Source organism: Botryllus schlosseri, chromosome 14 (genome assembly GCF_051294905.1).
Source record: "Botryllus schlosseri isolate E-star chromosome 14, Bs_hap1, whole genome shotgun sequence".
In the NCBI taxonomy this organism is placed as follows: Eukaryota; Metazoa; Chordata; class Ascidiacea; order Stolidobranchia; family Styelidae; genus Botryllus; species Botryllus schlosseri.
The window spans coordinates 4,397,051-4,413,883 of record NC_137249.1 but is presented as its reverse complement, the minus strand read 5'-3'; the positions used below and the strand labels follow the sequence as shown (position 1 = coordinate 4,413,883).

General features: G+C 40.2%; 4 protein-coding genes across 7 annotated transcripts; 3 read left to right on the top strand and 1 right to left on the bottom strand.

Moving 5' to 3' along the window:
- The first annotated feature begins 213 nt into the window (after positions 1-213).
- Positions 214-2,129, top strand: LOC145455691 (translocon-associated protein subunit alpha-like). The gene has a single exon (XM_080333672.1). The coding sequence runs from the start codon at positions 329-331 to the stop codon at positions 1,226-1,228; it is 900 nt and encodes a 299-aa protein (XP_080189798.1). The 5' UTR covers positions 214-328; the 3' UTR covers positions 1,229-2,129.
- A 25-nt stretch (positions 2,130-2,154) lies between these two features.
- On the top strand, positions 2,155-3,138 carry LOC145455692 (mitochondrial import inner membrane translocase subunit Tim16-like). The gene has a single exon (XM_080333673.1). The coding sequence runs from the start codon at positions 2,155-2,157 to the stop codon at positions 2,539-2,541; it is 387 nt and encodes a 128-aa protein (XP_080189799.1). The 3' UTR covers positions 2,542-3,138.
- LOC145455683 (uncharacterized) lies at positions 3,108-9,892 on the top strand. Of its 4 annotated transcripts, XM_080333663.1 has the most exons (13): positions 3,108-3,284; positions 3,773-3,908; positions 3,973-4,033; positions 5,206-5,357; positions 5,423-5,549; positions 5,618-5,739; positions 6,133-6,333; positions 6,396-6,490; positions 7,035-7,296; positions 7,357-7,482; positions 7,885-8,050; positions 8,609-8,780; positions 8,989-9,656. In XM_080333663.1, the coding sequence occupies exons 1-12, from the start codon at positions 3,108-3,110 to the stop codon at positions 8,748-8,750; spliced, it is 1,767 nt and encodes a 588-aa protein (XP_080189789.1). In that variant the 3' UTR covers positions 8,751-8,780; positions 8,989-9,656. The 4 variants fall into 4 exon arrangements, with proteins under 4 accessions (XP_080189789.1, XP_080189788.1, XP_080189787.1 ...); XM_080333662.1 differs by lacking the exon at positions 8,609-8,780 and having other exon boundaries at positions 5,438-5,549; positions 9,517-9,892; XM_080333661.1 differs by lacking the exon at positions 8,609-8,780 and having other exon boundaries at positions 9,520-9,892.
- Positions 9,833-11,539, bottom strand: LOC145455689 (DNA excision repair protein ERCC-1-like). The gene has a single exon (XM_080333671.1). It carries the CDS (start codon positions 11,478-11,480, stop codon positions 10,575-10,577), a length of 906 nt encoding a protein of 301 aa, XP_080189797.1. The 5' UTR covers positions 11,481-11,539; the 3' UTR covers positions 9,833-10,574.
- Positions 11,540-16,833: the final 5,294 nt, after the last annotated feature.

Here is a 16,833-nt window from a genome sequence, read left to right as displayed (position 1 = left end):
TCTCCGACCTGCAATCATTGGGGTGTAACTGAGGGTGCCAATGTAATCATATTCATAAAAAATGCGGCGCAGTAAATTATTCCGTCAAGTATATACTTTTTGAAGTATTCAAAAACACTTTCCCGGTCGAAATCGACTTCGCCGGGTGTTCGCGTGGAAGCTCGAAAACGACGCCGTGGAGGGGGCTTCCCCATCATGACGCCACATCACAGCACGCGTCACTGAAGCTCGCCCGGTGTCTCGCTTCGTTTCAGGTTGATCGCGGTGTCACAAATATTATTTGCTAGCACTTTGAAGGTCGGGTTTGTGAAAATTATCAATTATCAATATGTGGAAGTTGTCGATTTTGTTCTGCTTACTTTTCTCAACGCACCTGTTGTGCATCCAAGACAAATTCGCGGCCAACGCTGAACAGGACGAAGTTGAAGATGATGAAGGAGAAATTGATGAAACTGGAGATGATGTGGACGTAGAAGATGATGAAGCAGAGGTAGAAGATGACGATGATGAGGCGGAGGTAGACGGGCAACAGAGCGATTCAGAATCCGAAGATCAAGTCGCATCTCTCGCCCCACACCCAGATACATCGACCGCGATTCTTTTCTCGAGCGGCGAAGAAGCGGAATTGATCGCCGGAAAAGCTGTGACGTCATACATTCATTTCGCCAACACCGGCTCCAAAAATTTCATAATGACAGGAATATCTGGATCTTTCCGATACCCACAAGACTACTCATATTACATCCAAAACTTCACAGGCCTGTCTTTGAACAAAATGATCGACGCCGGTAAAGAGGGTTCTTTCGTGTATGAATTTATGGCGGCTGATATGGCTGCGGGCCGTCCGTTTGGGCTTGTTCTTGAGCTAAATTATAAAGACACTGAAGATAATCTGTATTTAGACACTATTTTCAACAAGACGGTCACTGTACAAGAGAATGAAGAAGGTGTGGATGCTGAAACATTCTTCATGTATGTTGTACTGGCTTCACTTTTATCGTTAGCCGTTTTTGGCCTGTACACCGTAGCTGCTTCAAAGAGCAAAACAATTAAACGCGCAACCTCATCGAGAAGCCATACCCCTGTAGAATTGGGAACCGCTGGTGGGAATGTGGATTACAGCTGGATTCCGCAGGATACGTTGAAAAAGATGAACAAGGGTTCTCCGTCCCCCCGTCGTACCCCGAGAAATCGCGCGAAACGCTCGCCCGCAGGCGAAACCGATTAGTCCTCCCGCAATGTTCATTTCAAGATATAGAGACTGAAACTTATTTAGTGAAAGGCGTGGATTTGATGCGGCGAAATGCAATACGGCTGCTAATCGGTGTGAACTATTTTGTGATGAAATGAACGATTTGCCGCGTTTCTGTGTGGTCGCTTACCGAACTCCTCATATTCCAATTGCGTACTTTGATGTTCAATTGTTCATGCGACCAAAGTGCGGATACTCGAAAGTTTATTTCCAATTTGCCTTTTATAATTTGACTGGTGAAGCAAATTTTATTCTTGTGGGTTGTGACGATATCAGTCCTGGTTTTGGTGTCTTGGTGCTTTGAACCAACAGCGTAATACTGTTTCTTATTGAAGCAACTTCATAGTATTCCAATTTTCAATTTGTGTCATACGATTTAACGAGCAGAACCAAGAATTTTGTCACCGCACGCAAGTCAATAATGATTCGGTACATTTGCATTGAATTTTCCGAGAAAGTATGAAGGCGATCCACGAGTTGCGATTCACCCAATATTGAAGCATGATAAGAGTGTAATGCTAATTCTACATTGTATACAATTGATATAGAACCTAGAACAGTAATGCAATCTCTAGAAGCATATTCTTATTCTACTATATGAAATCTTGATAGAGTAAGTGATTAGAATTAAAGAATCAACATGTTTCAGATGTGATGGAAACAGCCGAGTTATTGTTCAAGTCATTGTGCTTAGCAATCAAGGTGTTTGGGTTAGTTTGCTAGCCAAATATGAAGTGATATTTGCCGTTATGTTCGATTTGAGTGCTTAGTGACTGTTGAATTATCTGCAATATTTCCCCATGTATTACCCTCTCGAATCTTACGAATGCCTACTCGATGAAAAGATAACAATAACCGCGTTCTTTGTTTCATAGAACTTTTTATACGTCTTGCGGCCAAACATGGCGAATAATTTAATAAAAGTTATTGTCGCCGGAGTGCAAATTGTTGGCCGTGCGTTTACTAGAGCCGTGAGAAAGGAGTTTGCCGCCAGTCAGCAGGCCGCGGAGAAAGCCGGGGGTGGCGAAAAAGGCCAGAAATCGGCGGCCGTCACAGGGTTTCAAGGCATCTCTCTTGATGAAGCGATGAAAATTTTGAACGTTGACAAAATTGATAATGTCGAGGACTTGACGAAGTCGTATGAACATTTAATGAAGGCTAATGATAAAGCGGAAGGAGGTTCCCTGTATCTCCAGTCGAAAGTCTTCAGAGCGAAAGAAAGAATCGATGCAGAACTGAATTCACAAAATGAGCCAGACTCTAATAATAAAACTGATTCAACGTCATAACACTTTCTTGTTCAAGCTGTGATTTGAATAGTTGTCATTATCGGCACTGATGTCTATGTGGTATCTTTTCCTACTTTGAAAGCGATTTAAAACCCACTGGACAGGACTGTTCATGTTGTCTTGCCAAAATTAGCTGGTTACACTTCCAATATGCAACAGATTTTAGTACCACTTGTTGCATACAACTGTATAGGCGTAGTCATGTAGCTTACTGTGGCTGAAACCGATTGAATTGTAGTTGAACAAACTTTTACATCACTTTAGCTGTTTGATGATACATTGGAATCCTGAATAAAGCGCTAATGAGCCATTTGTTGCTTGCATTGAAAATGAATTACTTCTTCTTGGCAGCATTTGTGAAGGCCACGATTAAAGTGGATGTAATGTGCATTGAGATTTGAACTCGGACACTTGAATTTTACACGTTTTGATTGACGAGTTGAAATGTGCCTGAAACATCATCGTGATGTGCAACTGCACATGTGCTTTGTGTGAAGGGTGCAATGTAGTTTGTTATTACTATATTCACACACCAATAATGACAATTATTTTGTTGCGTCTACTTCATGATTTTGCTACAATTGATGTTTTGCGTAGCATACGGTTTCTTGATGATGGATGTTACGATGGTAGAGGATCAACAGCATAGCTTCAAATTCATCAGAAAATTACGTAAAAAGCTTCGGCAGATCGAAAGGTTGGAGACTGCGCAGCGTGAATTGAATGAAGAAGAACAAGTAAAGGTTAGTAAATTATTTTTATGAATAGTTCCAAGTTGAATGTGATTTGCAGAGTTGAAATGAGGAAGAAGGTAGTTTAGTGTAGTTCATTCTTAATTTTTTAATATAGTGGTGCCCACAATAAATACTGTTTTATTGGAATCCAAATTTTTCCATGGCCATAACTCTGCTTCCACTGGTTTGAATTGAACCAAATTTGGTGAACATCGTTTCAATAGACAACCTAACACTTTCATAGGGTGAACGGAAAATTTTCAATTTTTTTGTTTTTTATTTTTATATAATGATTAGAAACTTTGTTCTGTGGCAATGCGGCTACAGGTTGGAATTGAACCAAATTTGGTGTGTAGGCTTAAATTAAGTAACCTAACAATTTTATCAAGTAGCCAGCACCATTTGGGAAAAAAAGTAATTTCTGAAGACCCCTAGTGTAGGCTATATATACTTTGACAAAATTCTATAACAGCTCCCAACTGACCATTTTTCTACAGGTATCACGCAAGCATGATTTCCGAGAGACGCTGCAATCTTTGCTCAGTACTTTGAACGAATCAAATGTTTCTCTCGATACAAGCAAGACAGATCAAGAGACGGCTGATGGAAGCGAATATGAAATTAATTCTTATGGTAAATATTCTCTAATAGTTGTTGAACTTATTGGGATCCAACAGCAGTCAATTTGTAATTGTAGATGAAGATATCACAAATGAAGTTGAAATTCCAGACACAACTCAGATAACTGCTGACTCCAGGTTTGCAGATGTAGCTTATTTTGTAGATGCTCGTTTGTTGCTATTCACATACATCGTCAAAGCATAATTATTTCGGCATCATAATATCGCAATCGCGTGTATTGATTTGATAGAATTTTATTGAACCATGATGATGATGATCATTACTAGGGCCATTTTTATATGACCTTAAAAAATCAATTATATGACTTTATTTTTGGGAAAATATGACTTTATATGACTTTATGCGAAAATCGTGTATTTTTACATGTAACCAGCGTCACTCATGTAACTGACGAGTAAAACATGAACAACATAACAGTAATACACATCCATTTTTATTTTAAACCACTTTTGTAGTACAGTTCCATGTATAGTGAGGAATGTTGGAGTCTTTAAAGTTACTATTTGGACGTAAAAATGACTTTAGTAAGGAAAATGAGCGCTTCACAGACGCAGATGTTTGTTGACACTTCTGCAGTTTTGCATACAGCGCTGGTGAAATGTCTTGTCTTTGTAGCTCCATAATTTGTTTCTCATCGTTTTTGTCCAATCACTCCTTAATGTAATTTTTGAGCTCAAGCGAATCTTTTCCGAAATCAAGGCCATTTAGATCAGCATGAGCCTCTTTGATAGTGTACGTACAACTCCATTTACAGTATCAAGTTTGAAATATTGTTGTAGTGGAGGCATATTTCTGTTAACTGACTCGCCAACTTTGGATCGTTCACTTAATATTTGACACTCTTTACAATAACTCCTTCAGCTTCCCGTGCGTTGACTATTTCTTTCACTTGTGGAAGTATCTGAACTTCAAATTACGTCCCACTTCAGTGCACAGAGGTAAAACAGATTGTGTAGCAACACAATGCAATGTGTGACCTCATAGGTCTGCGACTGTAATGTTATGTAGGCTAACCTTACAGTTTGCCTTTGTTCAACGAGGAATTGACTTACTTTTTTAGTGCGTAATTGCTTCAATTGACACATTTTATTTAAAGTATAAAACAATATGACTTTATAACTCAAATATGACCTAACCAGGAAAATATGACTTTATATGACTTTATAACTTTCTTAATATACCCCATATGGATGCGATTTTTTCGTTAAAATTGGTTTCACGACTTACTGATGCATAGAAAAAAAATATGACTTTAATGACTTTAAATGGCCCTAATCATTACATATAGGGAATTGACAGAAGATATTATCAGTCCGGATTCCTGTGGTGATACAGAAGACCTAGCAACCCATGCAGCTGATTCCTATGAAAATTCACCCCCTCCTGCGTCAGTGCCTGTGGCAAAAGTTTCTGAAAAAGGTCCAAAAAAGAATCCCCAACGTAAGCTATAATAGCACCAACAACACTATCATCGAGTTGTTTCATAAATCGATGCCCTTCCACAGCTAAGGCTGCCAAAGTGACTTTGAATAATAAGTGGAAGAATGTGAAATGCAAGATTGTTGAGCTTCAGGGACACAATGATCACATCTCATGCACGGATGTCTATGAAGGATGGGCTGTTAGTGGAAGGTATGTTTGTATAAGTAAAATTATCGCTGGATGATTGATATTATGTGGAGTTGTTTATCATGTTTCAGCCGTGACACTACAGTTAAATTATGGAATTGCGTGTCCGGTGAGGAGCTCAAAAACATGGGTGGTCACACTGGTCACGTCACTGCTGTACGTGTCATGGATCCGGATCGAAGTGACAATTTGAGTAAGTAACTCTATTTCATAAGATCTGTTTGCGCAATAAAATTGAGTAAATTAAGAATAGCTTCTCATATCCATATTCGAGTTGAATTGTGACATTTAAATTTTTCAACTCAATAATAATTGCCAACGCTAACTACTTTTGTCTGAACACAAAACCTGCTAGCCTGTCAAGAGTTTCAGTTGTCTGATGTGGCATTACTTTTCCATGATCCTGTTTGGCGCGGTTCTATTTGCACACTTGCAATTTTGGACTGGAGTGTGATGCCTGGATATGAATAGCGGATTCCTTATCTACGCATTTTTGTCACTCACACATACTAACAGCCATGTACCGGTATCATATTGTCAGATGTTTTTCTAATGAAAAGTTTCAACCATTAGCTATATTTCACAGGGTGTGAGATGGATCTCTCAACAGTCGAAGTGTTTGCCGATATTAAAAAGCGGGAAAGTGAAAATGAGAGAATCTTAGTCAGTGGGTCGACCGATTGCTCTGTGAGGTTGTGGATAATCCCGAGCGGTCTTTTTGTCAAGTCCATCTACAATTACAACCCCGTGTCTTCGCTGGAGTACTTCGGAAATGCTATTTTTGTTGGTGAGTGCATCAGATTATTTGATTTGTTTCCGAGTCGTGATGTCAATGCCTTTGTTTGACAGGCTCTAGTAGCGGAAACTTGTCGGTTTACGACCTTTGTTCGAGTATTCAATTATTTTCATCTATTTTACACAATGGTCTTATCACCTCGATGAAGGTTAGTGTTTTTCGTGAACTATGTTTTTGTATTGCGATTTCAAGAACCAAACAATGGGATAACTAGAGCATGTTGACAGAGGTGGTCAAAGTAGTCAACGTTGGTTATCAAGTTGATTACAAGTAGAACTAGTGAATTCTGTGGCATTTCAAACCGTCATCGCCTAAAGTGGAAGCACAAAATGAAGGTCTTGAAAGTACTATCGATACTATGTTCAGTTACTGTGACTATTTCGCCAAGTTATTATGGCAATTTCAGTCATATATATGTGATGCAAAAATATCCCAAAACTGCCTACAAACCTTTAAGTAGAAGCGAATGTAATTTGGAAACATAACCACTTGAGCGCCTAAGAAGTACTAGTTGTCAAAACCTGCTAAAATGCTACAAAATTATATGTACATCATTACTGGCCACCTCTGCGTATTCGGATAGCCGGAAACCCCTTCCTATTTTGAATTTTCCAAATGAGCCGTCGCTGTCTCTGGCTATTCCTTCCCTTGTCGTGCGGTACCTATCTTACCAATCCTTCTGTTACACATAGGTATGCAATCATAAAATCGTGACATCATCAGCGGACGGCTCGATCAAAGTGTGGAACGTCACAATGCGGAAGGCCTCCGGCGATGGACCAATCAAGAGCAAATTTTCTTCTGACCTTGAATTCGACTTGAAAATTCAGCATTCGTTTGACGAACACGATGAATATGTTCCATATCGTACGATACAAGCTTTTGATTTGCGGGAAACAGAGATCTACTTTGGTGATGATGGATGTAATATGAAGGTGTGGAAACCGTCGTCAGGTATGTCAATATAAACTGCAAGACTTAGTGTAGCAGATGCTGAGTGTTTCCGTCTGACAGGAGGCTATAGCAAGATACGAAATCACAAGCCTGGCGTTCCCGGTATAACAGACGGTGTTTGTGTCGAAAATGACTTGCTGTTCTCAACCAGCTACGATTTAGATACGGGAAGAGGTTCCATCAACCGTAAGTGATCTTGTGTATTATGCAGAGGTGGAAAAAGTAGTGATCGTTTGTACACGAGTAGAAGAAGTAACATCATAAATTTTTACACGAGTAGGCTACAACTATCGATTTCCAGGTAAATAAAGTAAATTCAAAACTTTTGAGCTTCATTAGTTCTGTTCAGAGGTGGTCAGAGTAGCCAGCAGAATTAAGGTCGTAAATTCTACTCAACAAGAAATAAAGGATTTTCAAATATATAAATCAGCCTAGATTCGCTTGAAAAGCTGATGGTAGAAATTACTTCAAAGTATAAGTACATCCTTACTGACCACATCTGGCATGATCTGGAATTCGATATTTCAAGATTATCATGTATTTTGTTCAAAAACTTTGTCAAAGTAAATGATTACTTTGTAATTGCAGTGCGATCTCTGGACAACGAGTGTCTCTTAGAATACATAACTTCATTTTACGAGGACGATACCCCGAGAATGACTTCCATGTCCACGCTTTTCAATGACAAATTCCAGTACGTGGTTTCAGGCGGAGAAAAACTCACCGTCTGGCATTTAATAAACGGTGAAGCAAGGTTTGTATTAATACTCTCTTCAGTTGTAATGCTTTCGTCGTAGTTGTTCGCTTGGTGGGCTGTATCTTTACATGGTGCGTTAGGCTATCTTGAATCATCGAAGCACTCGTGTGTTAGATTAATGATAGTGGTCTGAAATTTTGCCGGATGAAATATGATTGCCTGCACTATACATCAACATTAACAATACTAAGCTGCATTCAAATCAAATTAAGAGTTTCTAGTTCCGTCATTCAGCCAGAATTCAAAGAACTTGTTGACAATTGTGTTTGTGATGTACCACAGATGTCTCAGACTCCAGCAGCTGTTGAAGTAGCGTACACTACACTAATAAAGTCATTCAACAATGTTTTCGGTCTTGACGCTTTAACCTTCAAGTTCACATTGAATACGTTAAATTCCTTCTATAGGTGGATAGTTACGGGATTAAAGGGGCACTGCGCTCTAAAATTGATGTGATCTCAAATTAAAGGGCAATACGGAAAAAAAAATTAGGTCGCAGCCATTTCCTACAGAACGCCACCGTAATGGAGCCGCAATTTATTGAAATTTCCACAGGACCTTCACGCTCCAGCTGTCGCGGCTGCGCATCATTCTTGAACTAGTACATGGCAGGATGTCTTCACTGTCGCACTTGCTCGACGCGATTAGGCAGTCATGCAGAGAACGAACTTTAGATAGTTGTCAGCCGATGTTATGAAGGAAATATGTCAACAACTATCTAAAGTTCGTTCTTTGCGTGACTGCCTAATCGCCTCGAGCAAGTGTGGACATGGTGCCATTTAACGGGTTAAGAAATGACGCGCAGTCGGAGCGTGAAGGTACTGTGGAAATTTCAATAAATTGCACCCCCATTACAGTGGCGTTAAGAAGGAATATTGCTGCCAAAAATGTTTGTTCGTTTTGCCCTACACTTTGAGACACCTTGTTTTTTAGAGCGCAGTGCCCCTTCAATGTCTCGATTCAGGAATCCTGCGCACCAAGTGCTTCATTTTCCCATACCCGGCCCACCGACTGGAGAAGTTGCCCGCCGCTGGTATAGATCGTGGGACCTATGTCTATTGATGTATTTTGTTTGTGCTGCGGTTACTGTGCCGAAATAGCATCGACTAAATACCAGAAGTGGTCAAATCTGTCAGCTTTGGTGCTCAAGTAGAAGTAATTGCGTAAATAGGGATCGCTTACTTTCGATATTGCAAGATATATCTTCGTGACAAACGCAAAATGACTAATGATACTAAAAGTAGGTGTAATCTTCCAAAATATATTCAGCGACAAGTAGAATTAGCAATTTCCGAGTTGTCAAAACTACTTCCAATTCGAAATAGAAAATTTATCAGCCGAGAAGTACTTGGCAAGTAGCTTCAAAAGGATTTGGACGAAATACAAAACATAATCACTTGGGTAGAAGCGCTTTGATATTGACCACCTTTGCTAAATAGCGTCATTTTGCTGTCTGTTCAAAGCAGTCTGCGGGGCGACTTAGCTGATGACGCTCCAACTATAATCGGAAGAAAAGTAAAAGGTCTGACTAGACCAGCTGCTGACTCGGAAGTTTCATCGAACGATGACGACACGAGTGCCGACGAAGGCTCGGGCTGGTTCTGGAAGAATTCAATGCGAAAACGAAAGAGATCCACTCCAGACAAGAATGGTTCTTACAGCACGGACACTGAGGAAATGTCAGAGATCCCATCGGCCAAGCCGTTGAAGTCCGTTTGTGATTGGTGCACCATTCTATAACTTTGCCGTCCGACTATGAAGTGGAAACACTGTGCAATATTTTCAATTTGTTGCATTTTTTTTATTGTGACAAGTTATATTATATCTCCGTCATCACCAGAGGTGGTCAAGATAGTCATTGTTGGTACTGGTGTAGATGTAACAGCGTAAATTTCTAGTTAAGTACAGGTAGAAGTTGGGATTTTCAAGTATGAAAATAAGCAAGTAGTCTTGGACCAGGTTTCCTAAAACATCAAAATGGCATTAGCAACTTAGATTTTCACTGGAAGCAGAAATTTTCAAGTATTCTAGGCCAGGTTTCTTCCGGGAAAATGAGGATTTCTACAGAAGTATTAGCATCGATCTCCAATTGTACGAAAAAGTTTCTACCTCAAGTCCAAGTAGCAATTTACAATTGATATAATAAGTGTTCTAGGTCTAGTTTTGCATAAAATAACGAGGTCCATGAGTAGAAGTAGAATGAAATCATGACCATGTGACAAAGCGGTGCAAATATGCGAATACATAGAAGTAGTACTTTGTTACCACCTCTGGCTATCATATCTGTATTAGACGTATTTGTAAAAATATCATTTACACATACTCGTCATGGAGGTGCACTGAGTTTGAAGAAACAGATAGCTTACGCTAAGTAGTAATACACAGTTTTGGGCGAATAACGGTAACCGATTCAACTTGAGCCTCATTATGAAGATGACTGAAATACAACATCGAAGCATGGCGTACCCTGATATTTGTATGGCAGTACAGTAGGAGTCAATTGACCGTTGGAATGCTTCGATCAAGAGTCAGGATTTTTAAGAAAAGGCTGTGTGAAAATACCATGGAGTCTCCGAGCTTTAAGCCCACCAATTCCAGGAAGCAGGGCTAGATCATGCTCAGATGCATTTGCAACGGCGCATAAGTTTTTATAGTTCGACAGTAAAGTATGGGAGTCTGTCGAGTTGATCGATTTGACTGAATTCAATAATTCAGACACCCGTACTGAGTGATCCTTGTTAATTCGCTTTTGGATCAACTCTGCGGATTTATTTTTGTACGATTTGAAGGTTTCAATATACGTGCCGGCCTCTTCGTTGCTAAATGCAAGAAGAAGTGTCATCTCAGAGACCAGGGCAGCCTTAGCTAGCTCCTTCACGGCATGTGATGGGTCCTTGACATCCACTAGGCCAAGCAATATGCGTAACGAATACTGGCCTGTTTTGCGTAATTTTTGAATGCGTTCGTATATGTAGTTTGGTTTTAGCGCATGGTAACGCAAGCTCAGAAATAGGCAGCATGATGTAGCACTCATTATGTAGTCAGGTGCCATTCCGCTATCCCTGTCCGCATATTGCCAAGGGACGTTACGGATATGTTCTAAAATTGGGTTTCCTCGTTGACATTGGTGGACAATCACAGCACTTCCGGAACCAAGTGCACTAATTGAGGTCATGCTCTTGTTAGATCCTTTCGGGAGGCATGCTTTGAATTCTTCTTCTGCTTCGGGTTTGAGAAATGCAAACGCATCTTTGAAAGAGGCAGGGGTCTGTTTCGCTAGGGTGTCCTCATTTGTTGGCACTTCCCCACTGCTACTGTTGTTTCCAGCACTTTTTGAACTAGTAGAGGGTTTATCTACTTGATTTTCGTTCGAATCCAACCATTCATTTAGTAATTCGTCATCATCATCTTCCCATTCCTGCGACATAATCCCAGCATCCGAAATCTTGCTACATCAATGTTGACCATGACCAATCCATCCATGTTTCAAAACATGAGACACTAGTGGATTCAAAATATCCGAATCCGAATCCAAGTATTTCTGATTGCGAATAAAATAATCATAATACCCAACGGTTATGTTCTTTTCATCCAGTCCAGACATTACTGATCCATACATGAATAATATTCTATAGAATCTGTATATAAATAATCTATAGACTAGATACATACCCAAATGAATATAAATCGGTTGTGTTTTCTATATGAATGAAACGGGTTTGACCGACTTGGATTTGCGATCCTTGTATGAAACGGGATTAGGATTTTGACATGCAATTTTGTAAAATTCCTTACCATTTTGAAATACATGAAATTCAAATTTGGATTGGAAGCTCAAATCCAAAAAAGTAAAAAGTTGTCGAGGATTAGTTGGTAGGGCCGCTCGGTGGCGGAAGAGAGACATATTTTTTCATATAAAACTAAAGATCAAACAGGTGCATAATCGGACGTCGTATATTTTTGTGCTTGATGTTTTTGGTTTTTGAAGCATATACACCGACTCATGATATACATTATACATACACATACACACGATCTGTGCACAGCATATGCATACGATAAGCGCGGCTGGATAACAGGATAAGGGAGGTGGAAAAATAGCCTTGCACCGCCCCTCCATGCTAACCCGGTAATGTTGAGCGGCAAGTCGGGAAGTCGTGGATACCAGTGTTACTAATCAGGTCCTTGGTCTGACCGCACCGGGGATCGAACCCACAACCTACCAAACAAGAGGCCGAACACTCCACCATTACGCTATCTTGTATCTTGACCTTCACGGTCGTATCGATCATATCTGCGATACCGAATATTCAATATTGTGCAGTGTGCTGTGCAGTGTGCATACATATTTTCTGTACCGCCATCCTCGCCGTCTGTTTTTTATGTAGTTTGGTTGGATGAAAATAAAGACTCTCTCTCTCTCTCTTGCCTCCTGCATGAGTTTATTCAGTCCCTAGGCCTAGAAACTAAATTATCACCGAAGTGCGGCCTGTTCTACAGCCTTAGGCGCTTCATGCCAGCATGGGTTCTTCTGAAACTCTTTAAATCCCTAATCCAATCGAACTTACATTATGGAATCCTCTGTTGGGGGGCTGCCAGTAAAACTGCACTCAAGCCACTGCAAAAACTACAGCATAAAGTACTCCGAATCATAGCTAGGGTCCCAAAGGGGCCTGGCTGCCCATCCAACAAGTCGCTGCTGAAGAGATTCGGCGTCCTAAACATAGAAGATATGCGGAAACTAGAAATAGCCAAGTTTATGTATCAGTTCCACTCACTGCGGTCGTTGCCCCGAATATTTCAATGACGTCTTTACCTCGGAATCAAAAGCGCACAAGTAGGCTACAACACACGCACGTCCACGTCGTCCAAATATCATATGATCGACCGAAAAGATCTTCGCTCCATCAAATATGCCGGACCTGATGTGTGGAACAGTATTTCGCCGGCCATCCGACAGTCGACGAGCATGTCCACGTTCAAGTCGAAATACAAGCAATTACTACTAAATAAATACAGTCCATCCTCAAGATTACCGGACCACGACTGACCTATCGATCTCGCTTCCCATGACATGCCGCCCCATTTCTTGTTGCTTTCTTTTTCTATACTATCTTCTTTACTTTTATTCAGTGTGCATGCCTCCTCTTTACATCGCCTAGGCCAAGGTGGGTGTCTGATTCCATAGACTACTCCAGGTCGCTTCGACATGTTCCTGTCTTTTCATTGTATCGCTTTTTTGTGGTGTATTGAACTGATAAAATTGCTAATAAACCAATGATGATGATGACGATGATTAATTGTTGGGTTATATTTTTCATCTGAACAAGTCACAAAGAATGTGCAATGCGATAAGACACAATGCGATGTAATGAACAGATAGGAGGCCCAGATAAACCTCCCACGGGAATGGAATCGGGTTCGCCCGACTCGTGGGCGCTTATCGTCACCATTACGCTCTCTCCCCCGTTTATCACAGTGCTATTACATTGAATGCCTCGTATAGAGTAATAGACGAGTAATCTATATAGTTATAGCTCGATAGCCGCGACTCCGTGAGTATACTGTACTTATTTCTGTATCTTTACGCTCTCTGTTCGGCACTCCGTTATAGCTCCGAGAGGAAAATGATACCGGTGAGACCTAAGACTTTATTCGATAACCTTGCGATTCCCTTATATTTCCATCGTCCAGGCAGGTCCAAGTATTGCGATGGTGCAGACGAAAATAACCCGTTTCTCCTGCTGATAAACACAGCGGCACATTTGATAACCCTCACCCTGTCCCGACTTCATCATCATTGGTTTATTAGCAATTTTATCAGTTCAATACACCACAAAAAATGCGATACAATGAAAAGACAGGAAGGTGTCGAAGCGACAAGGAGCAGTCTATGGAATCTGACACCCACCTTGGCCTAGGCGATGTAAAGAGGAGGCATGCACACTGAATGAAAGTAAAGAAGATAGTATAGAAAAAGAAAGCGACAATAAATAGGGCGGCATGTCATGGGAAGCGAGATCGATAGGACTTTATATCGTTCATTGCACACAATTTCACTGGATTATGATTATAGATTCGCTTTGTATATAATTTTATCCAATGACTAATCAACGAAACTGGGATTTCGTCATTGCGGTTTTGTTTATATAGCTCAGTGGGTTTACTCTGTACACATCTGCCATCATGTGGAAGAAGATTGTCATCATTCAGCCCAAAGCTCATCCACAGCTTTTGTTCTTGCCGCTACCGGCTGGTGAACCCTCGGATTGTAGCCAGTGCCCAATGGCCAGTGGAAAGTTGTTACGAGGAGTCTGTATCGAGGAGAGATTTATCTGTTTTCGTGATGCCGCTATTTGAACGTTCATGACACGCAAAAAATTTGAATTGAGATAGGCTAGGCCAACGTGGGTGTCCGTCCGACTATAAGACTACTAATGCCGACGAAAGAAAGCACTCACAATGAATGGAAAAGAACTAGAAGAAAGGGCCGCGGCTTCAAAGAGGTCAACATCGAAAAAGAACTGTGACATCGGGCACTCTAGGCCGAGGTGGATGTTAGAGTAAAGGATCGCTACTGATGCGTGTCGTTCTACATCCTCCTATCTGTTCATGACATCGCATTGTGTCTTATCGCATTGTACATTGTGTGTGACTTGTTCAGATAAAAATATAACCCAACCATGTTATGTTATGTTATGTTATGCTAATGCATGCAATCAATCAATCAATCAGGTTTATAAATATTTTCATCGTTTACAAACATCACAAGACTGCAATACAATGAAACGATAGGAAGGTGTCGAAACAACTTGGAGTAGCCATTAAGATCAGACACCCACCTCAGCCTAGGCGAAGTAAATAAGAGGCATGCACACTGAATGAAAAGTAATGCAGAGAATATAAGACGCAAGCGACAAAATGGGGTGGCATGTGGCGGAGGGCGAAGTCGATGTTAGGTCGTGGTCCGGTAATCCTGAAGACTGGCTAGTATTGATTTAGAAGAAATTGCTTGTATTTCGACTTGAATCCGGACATGCTCGACGACTGTCGGATAGCCGGCGAGATGCTGTTCCACAATTGCGGTCCGGCATACTTGATAGAGCAATGCGTTTTCTTGTGCAAAGACCCAAGACGTTTCGTTTCGACCACTACACATATATATGTTAGCAATCTTGACGTACTTTTGAATCATTGTAAATATGAATACACGAGTGAATGAATATGGTACCGGTACGGCTTTTGCCTTTGTATAAAATTGTTGATAATGCTTCAGACTTCTATCAGCATCAGGACGATACCACCGTGATTCTAATAGAAAAAGCGTGTTTTGAATATAGGTAATTAAATGGACAGTTGTGTCACTTGCGTGTGACGTTGCCACATATTGCACTCTAGCCTGAATCTTAATCGACTAGTGAGTAATAAGTAGGCTATATATACCCCCACTTACTGTATGATATCTGCAGAGACATTGTGCGGGTGGACATCAATTTCATGATGCTTGAATCATGAATATTATTATATTAAATTATGTGCGGGCAATGCTATTGAAAATGGAAACAGGATAGTGTTGATAGGATTTCCGCGCTTGTTTTTCATGGATTATGCCTGATTAGTGTTTCCAAAACAAGTTTTTATTCTGGATATGAACTATGTGCAGTAATATGAAGATTGTCATTGCATTCATACAGTACACAACAATTTCACTTACCGTCTCGTAACTAACAGTAGAACCCCATTTCGACCTGTTATAAGATTTTACTTACTGATTTGAAGATCATAAATATCATTGCATTGTATTTATTACTGTCGCAATCTAGATAATTAATGTTCTAGTACAAAGATACTCAGCTGGCGGACCTGTCGATTGTTGAATCTGGACTTATCTGTCTCAGCATTTACTTGGTTTTTCAAAGTTTTGTACATGGACCTTTGATAAAATAGTTGAATATCCCCATTCTAGGTTGATAAAATTGTTGAATAAAGAATCATGATAATTTTGTGCATCGGTTTGGCAATGATATCGCGAAGACCTGAAATATTACTTGAAACATTATTTTGAGCCGTTTCTCGTCACTACCTCCTGGAAAGATGGTTAGAAATGATTGATTGCCACAAGTTTTGCTCTTCTGCCTCGGGAATTATTGTGTGTTGAACATCTTTACATCTGTACTGCATTCCCGCTATTGTCCTGAATATCCTGTCTGAGTTATGGCTGCATTGTCCCTGCAGATATCATTGCTATCAGCCATGCATTTATATATTGGTTAGTACGAGCCAAAGACAATCCAAATCAATTTGATTCTTGTATTAGAAATTTCAATGTCTCCAATCGCGTGTGCATCATTTTATGGCAGTGTTCTTAATGCAACAGATCTTTCTTGCCACGGTCCACTTTTACACTGAACTGAAACCAATATTTTGTTACCACAAATATTTTAACGAAGTCAGGAAAGCCATGCCTGTGCCACATATGATGTCATTACAGTACGACTGTCACAATATTACTTGATGAAGGAAGAAAATTTAATCGTAACTATGTATATATCCAAAATAAACAATCAGCTTCAACAGATGAGAATAATATAATTCAAGTGATTATTATGAACAATTGAACATATTGTAAACATTTCAAATACTTGAGGCATTACTATAAGTGCGAAATTGAAGATCATACAATCTATTTGGCACAAAAATTACACTCGTGAATACTGCTCAACCCCCCATCCATCCGATTCAATACAGTAGTGTTGTAATAACTGTATCAATATTTTGAC